Genomic DNA, 10,304 nt, shown 5'->3' with positions numbered 1-10,304 from the left:
CAGTGAAAGTAATACGAGCTTAGATTACATTTAGTATGTTTTCTGATGATAAAATAAAAAGAATTCTTTTTTTCTGTTGTTTAAAAGTTGAACTACTTTGTTAAAAATAAATTTTTGGTTATTGTAGATTCATCTCTGATTCAAAATTTAACTATTGAAAATCAACATTTTTTTGGGAAATTCCACTTTTTGGGTTTATAATCATATTTTTTTTTATAAAATTCAACAAATCGAATAAATATTCATTTTTTGGCTTGAAAATTCAAGAATTTAGTTTAAATAATTTTTCTCTCTATTCTGGAAAATCTTTTTTTTTTAGAAATTTAACTCCTTTTTTGAAAATTCAATTTATTGAACTGAAAATGCAACTATTCCAATTTTGGGTTAAAATTTATCTTTTTTATTTGGAAATGCCACTCTCTTCTAAAAAATTTGTTTTGGGTTTGTAAATGCAACTGTTCAGTCGAAAATCCATCTATTTTGTTGAAAATTCGTATTTTTTGTAGAAAATCAATTTTGCTCGTTGAAAATCTCATTACTTGGCTTGAAAGTTGAACTATTTTCGTAAATTAATCTTTTATAATAAACAATGTTACTAGTCTTTTTTTAGTTGAAAGTTGCAATTTTTTGTATTGAAAATTGGTCTTTTCTAATTAAAAATTGATTTAATTTGTTAAGAATTCGCCTTATTTGGTCTAAAATTATTTCCTTGGTTTCAAACTCATCCTTTTTTATTAAAATTGCAATTGCTTGGGTCTAATTTAATCTGGTTTGGTTGCAGATTTATCATTTTCGTAGAAAATTAAACTAACGTTTGAAAATTAAATTTTTCGTTAAAAATTAAACTATTTTGATGAAAATATAACTTTTTGATAGAAAATTAACTTCTTTGTTAAAAACCCATATTTTCTATTGAATATTTAACTATTCGGTTAAAAATTCATATTTTTTAGTTGAAAATTCAACTGCTTGGTTGAAAGTTCAACTAGCTTGTTACAAATTCATATTTTTTTAAGATTCGTCCTCTCGTTCGTTGAAAATTTAACTATTTCTGGTTAAAAATTAAATTATTTTGACGAAAATTCAACTTTTTGATAGATTTTAACCTTTTGTTAAAAAATTTTTTTTTTTGAATGAAAATTCAACTATTTGGTAGATGATTTATCACTTTGTCTTTTAAATTTAACAATTTTGTTTAAAATATAACGCATTTAGTTGAAATTTTGTCTTTTTTGGTAGACATTTAATCTTTTGCTGAAAAAATCCCCTTTTGAATAATAATTTAACAATTTTGTTCAAGAGTCGTTTTTTTAGGTCAAGAATTAACCATAATGGTTGAAAATTCATCACTTTTTATTAAAAATGCAACTTTTTAGGTGTAAATTAATCTAACTTGAAGAAGGATTCAACAATTTAGTAGAAAATTAAACTATTTGGGTGAGAATAAACTATTCTCTTGAAAATTTATATTTTTGGTTTAAATTTAACAGTTTGGTTAAAAATGAAACTCTTTTTATTAAACTTTAACTTTTGGACAGAAAATTAACTTTCTATTGAAATATAATATTTTATTATTTGAAAATTCAACCGTTTTGTACAAAATTCGTCATTTCAGCTTCATACCTTAACAATTTGGTTGAAAATTGATGTCTTTTATTGAAAATACATTTTTTGTTAAAAATTTTGATTTTGTCATCTGAATATTGCAATATTCTGTTTTTGGTTAAAAATTTATCCTTTCAATATCGAAAATTCAACTATCTGGTAGAAAATTAATGTATTTTTTTAAAAATTCAATATTTTTTATGTTTCATTATATGTGGTATTTACATTTACTTTATTTAAAAAATTAATTCCTAAATTAATTCCTAATTTTCGTGAAAAATCAACCTCTTTCTTACATTTTGATTGAATTTTGGGCTACGTTGCTTTTCTTGAAGGGGGGGGGGGGCGCCAGTAAATAACCAAAGAAATTACAAATGAATTAAAATATCGAGGGTGAGTTTTTACTTTAGAGGATAAATTATTTCGGCTACATAACTTATTTTGTTATTTTACATAAAAAGCAATAAGAAAATTTTTAATGTACAGAATTCTTGAAAAGATAAAAATTTTCCTCAAAAAGAAAAGAAAATCTTTCTTTGACGAAAATAAAAAAAAAAATAGTTTTTTTGATTCTCGGGTGACAGATTATTTTTGACAAATGTTTTTTTAATTGTTATTCGATAATAATAAAAATGCAAAAGATGAAAAAAGGAGAAGTTAGGGGATTTAGTTGGTTGCTTTCTTATTTTTCTTTCCTCTTTTTTATTTTTGTACAAAAAAGAATTTTTTTCTTATTTAGGATTTTCTTCAAATTTCAATAGAAACGTTTTATGGTGGTTTCTTAAATTTTAATTATTTAAATTAAATAAAAAATTGCTAAGTTATTTTCACACGAAATAAAAAAATAAAGGGTTGAGGCAAAGAAAAAAATAATTTATGTTTTTAGGCCACTCTAGTGTAAAACCTGCCTGATTTGAAATAGATTTGATCGAAAATTTTGTATAAATAATAATTTTATATTTTGATTATTTTTTACAGTTATTGTTATTATAATTATTTAATTTTTCGGTTGTGCAAAGAAAGTAAAAGTTTATAACATTAGCCACTCTGAGATTCGCGAAGAGCCTCAGATGTGTTCTAGAACAGTTTAAAACGTTACAAGGCTAGTTGGTATTTTAGTCTGACATCAATGATTCACATTATTTTCGGCCAATCATCTTATCGTTAGCAGCACGTGCTTGATTCAATCGATTCTCGAGCTTCGCACAAAACCTGAACCTCTGACCCTCTTACAGAGTATCCGAGCATCTTAAGGGCTTCCTATCGCATAAGATCCGTGTTTCACACGTTCTACAACACAATTCCTCGAACAAAAGAACAAAAACAAAATAATCGTCTTACACGCAAATACAAATAAATCAATGGACCATAGCCAAAACGACGCATTTTTTCTAATAGATGTGAATTTTCGAAAAAAAAACCACGGATTCGAACGAAATTAAGGGGCATTTTTTATATTTGTCAATTATTTATGTAAATTTAATATCATTTACCTGCAAACTATGCTAAGTATAAAAAATTACTAGAAAATAATGCAGCTAAGGATGCACAATCTGAAAATTGTCTTTCTGTAAAATTTTATGTCTAAAGTAACAAAAAGAGACTTAACGAAAATTTCGTTAAGTCTCTTTTCGTTCTTCTCTGTATAAAATATTATTAACACATAATTTTGACATTATGGCTTCGCAGCCTAATTATCTTACTGTACTTTTTTGACTGAGCTTAGTTTTGAGCCAAATTATCATAAATTTCTCGAAATAATTCGTAAATATACAAAAATTCCCCTAATTTCGTTTGAATCCCTACAAGAAACATCAGTTTCAGCTAAGAGAGATGAATTTTCCACAAAAAAATGACTTTTCTACCATAAAGATGAATTTTCAACAAGGGACGAATTTTTTACCAAATAGCTGAACTGTTAACCTACAAAGATGAATTTTCAACCAAGAAGATTAATTTTCTATCAAAAGAAGAATTTTCAATAAAATACGTACATTTTTATCAAAAGACATTAATTTTGAACCAAAAAATATAAGTTTCTAACAAAAAATGAAATAATTCCATTTTTATTAAACAAATCAATTCCCAAATAATTTTAAAAAATCACAAAATAGCTACGTTTGAACAAAAGAGATAAAAATTCTACTAAAATTTTAAATCTTAAAAAAAGAATATTTAACAAAAAGGTTAATCGAAGAAGATGATTTTTTTAATCCGGAAGATTAATTTTCTAAGAATAGAATAGTTAAAATTTCAGCCAAGGAGGTTAATCCTAAGAAATATTTATTATATTATCTTCAACGAAAAAAGGCGAATGTTGAAAAATTAATTAAATTCTAAACCAAATAGACGAATTTTGAACAAAATAGTTCACTTTTCCCGCCAAAAAGTACGATTTTTAGAAAAAAGTTTGACTTTTAAATCAGAAGAAAAATTTTTAATAAAAAATTAATTTTTTAATCAAAGAAAGTGATATTTCAACGAAAGAGTTGAAATTACAAATAAGAATGTAATTGTTAAATTTTAATTTAAGAAAATAAAGTTTCAACAAAGAGAAGAACGAATTTCAGCTAGTTGAATTCCTGTAAAAAAGGAAATTTTCAACGATATATTTAAATTTTCAATTAAAAGATATAAGTTTCCAAACAAAAATGGAGGAGTTAAATTTGCTTTAAAAAAATTAAAATTCAACAACAACAAAATTTCGCTAATTGAATTAAAATAAAAAAGGCAAATTTTAACAAAAGAGTTGAGTCCTCGACAAAATGATGATTTTTCAACGAAATTGTTAAATATCCAACTAAAAGATATAACTTTCCAATCAAAAATGGAACAGTGAAAATAATTATTATTTGTAACAACAAATAAACGAATTAGCAACCAGTTTAATTCAATGAAAATTACGAATTTAACAAAAATTAGAATCCTCAACCAAATAAATACATTTCTAACAAAAAATGTTAATTTTCTAAACAAATATACAAATTTTGAAGAAAATAATTTAGTTTTTAAGGCGAAAATGTGAATTTTTTAGAAAAAGGTTGACTTTTAGATCGGAAAAAATTAATTTTCAGTCGATAAAGCTAAATTTTCCATGAAAGCGTTGAATTTTTAATTTAGAATGGAATCGTTACATTTTCAACACCAAAAAAATCAACAAATTTCTAACAGTTTTCAGTTTGAAGAACTAATTTTTAACTAGTTAAATTCAACCAAACAAAACGAATTTTTAACAAGAAAGTATTTTAATTTTTAACAAAAAAAAATAATAATTTTCTGCAATACAGCTAAATTTTTGACTGAAAAATATTAAATCTCACGAAAGAAGTAAATTTATGACCAAATAGTTGCATTTTCAACTAAAGAAAATAAGCATTCAACCAAAAATGTTTGCGTTAAATTTTCCTTTAAAAGAAATTAATTTTCAATTGAAAATGAAGCAAATTTTAAATAAGATAGTATGCTTCAATTTTCGAACAGTAAAATGAATTTTCAACGAACATTATTTTTCTACCATAAAAGATAAAATTTTCAACTAAAAAGGATCAATTTTAAATGAAAAGTAAATGGTTGACAAAATAGTTAATTTGCAACCAAAGATATAAAATTTAAACTAGACCAAATTTTAATTCTGACAGAAAGCTGTTTAATTAATTTAAATAAAGTAGTTGAATTTTTAAACAAATAGAGAAATATTCAAGCCAAACATAGACGAATTAAAAAAATTTAACAACAAAATTTATTTGCAAATAAGACTCGCCAGAAGTTTGAATTTTATATGCGAAATCATGGCCAAGTTAAGTAATCATGATTTTCATAAATCAAAAGTTGTACATTTTTTCACAGGGGAAAGTGTGCAAAAGATTGAAAAGTAAGAATTAAGTTTTTTGAACCAGTAGAAATACACCAGCTTTAGCCAGACCTTTCGAAAATAATTGAAATATTATGACACATAAAAAAATAGACCTAATCAGTGAAAAAAATAATCAAAACCGATTTATTAAAAAGTAGGTGCGTTCCAGGTTGAGTCAGACAGTCTACATTTTAAAACTCGCCCGAAAAAGATATTGTGATATTAAAGGTAAACATATAAAGACAGATAGGACCTAATTAGAAAAGATAAAAAATAATATATTATTGCTTCACTAAGTAGATAAATACTGACTTTGATCAGACATGTAGCTAAATAATTAGAACAATTGATATTCTTTCATTTTTTCTCCGCAGAAATTTGATACTGAATTTCAAAACATAAATTAGGAGGTGATCAATTCAGCAAACAAGAATAAAAGATTCTCGTGAAAAATTCCAGATATCGACCCTCCTAGCTATAAGATAAAGAGGGATATCCCACTCGACCCCATTTATCTCTCAAATCGTCCCAGAGATATCCCACGGTATCTGGAATGTCAATAGGACATTTAAATATCCCATAAACGTCCCCTAGACATCCCGGATATCTTAGGGGCATATCTGGACTATCTGGGGGATACCTCTGGGCTATCTTGGGGATACCTCTGGGCTATCTTGGGGATACCTCTGGGCTATTTTGGGGACATCCTAATTACCGTCTTGCAGGATATCCGACGGGTCATCCCCGAGATATTTTATTGCTGTGAGGACAGATTTTTAAGGTTTTCAAGGCTCTGGACAGCCTGTCAATTGTTCTTCGTCCCTCACTTAAATAGGGTATTGTTTTTTCCGACCAGAATAAAACCCACAGAATAAAATTAAAAAGTAAAACAGCTGTCAGTATAGCGCGACAATGCGGGTTTGTCTAGGTCTCTACAAAGTCGATATTGTCCTACTGACCTTTCCTGCGTCCGAATGGTCCGAAAAAGGTTCCATTCTTGCCAATGACATTCTCATCAATATATTTGAGGAGTTTCGTCGTGTCCTCGCCTTTTTTCACTGCGATGGACTTGACCGGCCTCGGAGAAACCGTCTTTTGTCCTTGAGGAGATCCACCCACATTTCCTGATAGGGGACACACCGTCGTCTCCTCCGCGACCGAATTTATCTTCCTTTGCGATCCGCTCCAGGTCTTGGCGCTCGAGATCTTCACTGTGCAACTCATCCTCTCATAGTCACGGTCGATCCGTCACTTCAAAAAAATAAACCCAACTTCCCGCACCAACACAAAATTCAAACAAAAATCGACGAAATACACTCAGGAGTGCAACTTCCGCCCCAAAACACCTCCAAGGGATTTTCCGCCCTAGAGCAAAAATTAAGAAGCCACTTTTTTCTGAATGGGAGAAAATAGTATTCTAAAGGGGAAAGTCGTTTCCCTTTGTCAGGGACGCTTGAGTTCGACTCGGGCGTCGCGACCTTTTCAGGGATCGAACGCGCGCGCACTAAGGATTTCCCTGGGGAACTACCCCTCTATTCTTCACTCCCAACGAATCACTCGCGATTAACGGACCTCGTGCCTGACTCCAGATCCAATTTTTGGAACCCTCAACTTCCGGTTTATTGTTTACCCCTTTCCGGATAATTTTCAGAATAATTTTTGAATCGGATTTATGTGACTGGAAACTTTTGAGTTCCCTTTTCTATTATCAATCAAGACCCGCACTATTCTCGTGTTTCATCCCACATCTGTACTCCGTGAGCGCTACGCCGAGACTGAATGTCTACTCCACTGACTGCCCGGTTCACCAATGACGTCATTAAGCGACGCAGGCGCCGCCGAGTCTTCGACGTCGTGACTACTTTTTCCGTGGTGAATAACGCTTCCGTGCACGGCCAGCGTCCTCGTGAATTAATTGACTTCATTAAAAAATTGAACCATGCCCCCCTTCTTCCAGGTTCCCTGAGCTCGGACTCTTCGGACTGTCTAGTTCGTAGACCGTAAAGTCGAGTAAATAATGTTTTCGTTTGGAATTAATAAAAAGTCCGGGGGGGGGGGGACAAGTTTTTAGGATTTTTCAAGGTAGGGGGGGGGGGGTAGGGGGTCCTTCACGCATGTACGTAATTTTTCCGAATTTGCAAAAACTTAATCATGAAGATTATCTTTTCAGTCGCAATTTTTTTATTTGATTGAGAATTTAACGATTTACATAAAGACATCCTTTTCGGTTCAAAATGAAACTCTTTTGTTAAAAAATCGTCTTAGGGATCATTCATAATCTATATTACCAATTTTTGTCGATTTCTGACACCGCCCCACCCCCTTGATGACAACCGTTTATTTTGACACCCCCCCCCCCCCCCCCCATTCGATAGTAGAGTAGCCTTTAGGTATAACCCGATTTTTCGTTTATACTGATTTTTGCGTGTTTATAGCGAATCAAGTTTGCCAATATGCCTATATTGTCTGTCAATCTGTGGTGAATTATATACTTCGATAATGAATCAAAAATCAAAATCAATACGTGATTTTCAGAGTAAGTGTTCAAATCTGTCTAACCCAATAGTTGAATTTGTAATTAAAATAGATTAATTTTAAACAAACGAGTTTTTAACCAAATAGTTCAATTCTAACAAAAAGATGACTTTTTACTTGAATAGAACCATTTTCAACAAAAAAAGGAATAGGTAAATTTTCAATTACCAATGTAATTTTTCAACAACAAAAAGCGAATTTTCAATAAAACAGTTCAATTTTTAAACAAAGAAATGAATTTTTAAGATTGTAGTTTAACTTTAAAACCTAGTTGTTAAATTATTAACCAAAAGGATCAACTTTTAAACAAAAAGATTAATTTTCTACAAAAAAAAAACGAATTGTTCACAAAATTAGAGAATTCCCAACTAAAAAGTTTAGTTTTCAACTAAAAGAGATGAATTTTTAAACAAAAAAATTAATTTTCTGCTAAAGAAGACGAATTTTCAATACTATTCAAGAATTCTCAACCAAAAAGTTAAATTTTCAAGAAAGAAGAACTTTTTTTTATTTTTAAGAAAGTAGTTGAACTTTAAAACTGTTTGTTAAATTTTTAACCAAAGCGATGTATTTTCTACCGAAGAACCCGAATTTTTAACAACATTCAAGAATCCTAAACAAAAATATTAATTTTTAAACAGAAACATTAATTTATTACAAAACAAGACGAAAGTTTTGTTAAATTTAAGAATCCTCAACCATAAAGTTGAATTTTTAACTACAAAACATACACTTTGAAACAAAAAGACTAATTTAATAACAAAAGAGAGGAATTTCCATTCAAATTTAAGAAATCTCGACCAAAAAGTTGAACTTTCAATTAAAAAAAAAAAACATTTTTGAACAAAAATATTAATTCACTACCAAAAAGATGATTCTATAACAAAATTCAAGAATTCTGTACAAAAAAGTTGAATTTTTAACTAAAAAACAAGGATTTTTAACAGAAATAATTATTTACTACAAAAAAGTTAAATTTTTAATAAAACTGAAGAACGCTGAACCAAACAGTAGACTTTTCAACTAAAGCCCTACATTAAAAAAAATATATATTAATTTACGACCAAAAAAGATAAATTTTCAATGAAGAGGTTGAATTTTTAAAAAAGAAGGAGTTTTTTTAATTTTCAAGAAAATAGTTCACCCTTGGAACCTAGTTGTTAAATTTTAAAAAATTTTAGTATTTAGTATTAAATTATTCTGAAGCAAAAAGTTGAATTTTGAACTAAAAAAGATGCACTTTTAAACAAAAAACGTTAATTTGCTATCAAAAGAGACGAATTTTTAACAAAATTCAAGAATTCTAAACAAAAAGTATTAATTTTCAGAACAAAAACATTAATTTACTACAAAACAAGTCGAAATTTTAATTAAATTTAAGAATCCTCAGTCACAAAGTTGAATCTTTAATTAAGAAAGATACACTTTAAAAAAAAGATTAATTTACTGCCAAACGAGAGACATTTTCATTCAAATTTAAGAACTCTTGACCAAAGGTTGAACTTTCAATTAAAACAAAAACATTTTTTCACAAAAATATTAATTTACTACAGGAAAAATGAATTTATAACAAAATTCAAGAATTCTGAACAAAAAAGTTGAATTTTAATTAAAAAAGAAGGTTTTTAACAAAAATATTAATTTACTACAAAAAAGACAAATTTTTAATAAAATTGAAGAATGCTGAACTAAAGAGTTGAATTTTCAACTAAAACTCTGCAACAAAAAAATATATATTAATTTATTACCAAAAAAGATGAATTTTTAACAAAATTCAAAAATTCTTAACAAAAAATTTTAATTTTTAATACAAAAACATTAATTCTCTACAAAAAAAGACAAAATTTTAATAAAATTTAAGAATTTCAATCACAAAGGTGAATTTTTAACTAAAAAAGATACGTTAAAAAAAATATTAATTTACTACCAAAAGAGAGACATTTTCATTCAAATTTAAGTACTCTTGACCAAAAAGTTGAACTTTCAATTAAAATAAAAACATTTTTGAACGAAAATATTAATTCACTTCCAAAAAAGATGAATTTTTAACAAAATTCAAGAATTCTGAACCAAAAAGTTGAACTTTCAATTAAAATAAAAATATTTTTGAACAAAAATATTAATTCACTTCCAAAAAAGATGAATTTATAACAAAATTCAAGAATTCTGAACAAAAAAGTTGAATTTGAATTTTTAACTAAAAAACAAGGGTTTTTTAACAGAAATAATTATTTACTACAAAAAAGTCAAATTTTTAATAAAATTGAAGAACGCTGAACCAAACAGTTGACTTTTCAACTAAAACCCTACA

At 27.9% G+C, this 10,304-nt stretch overlaps 1 protein-coding gene across 1 annotated transcript in view; it reads right to left on the bottom strand.

The window, feature by feature from the left end:
• Positions 1-7,218, bottom strand: part of LOC117172179 — a 214,053-nt gene extending 206,835 nt beyond the window's left edge. The window contains exon 1 of the mRNA XM_033360011.1: positions 6,418-7,218. Within this exon, the coding sequence (XP_033215902.1) occupies positions 6,418-6,682 (265 nt within the window). The 5' untranslated portion in view covers positions 6,683-7,218. The remainder of the gene's footprint in view (positions 1-6,417) is intronic.
• Between the last annotated feature and the right edge of the window lie 3,086 nt (positions 7,219-10,304).

Source organism: Belonocnema kinseyi, chromosome 4, assembly GCF_010883055.1.
Source record: "Belonocnema kinseyi isolate 2016_QV_RU_SX_M_011 chromosome 4, B_treatae_v1, whole genome shotgun sequence".
Classification (NCBI taxonomy): Eukaryota; Metazoa; Arthropoda; class Insecta; order Hymenoptera; family Cynipidae; genus Belonocnema; species Belonocnema kinseyi.
This window is presented reverse-complemented; position numbering and strand designations above follow the sequence as displayed.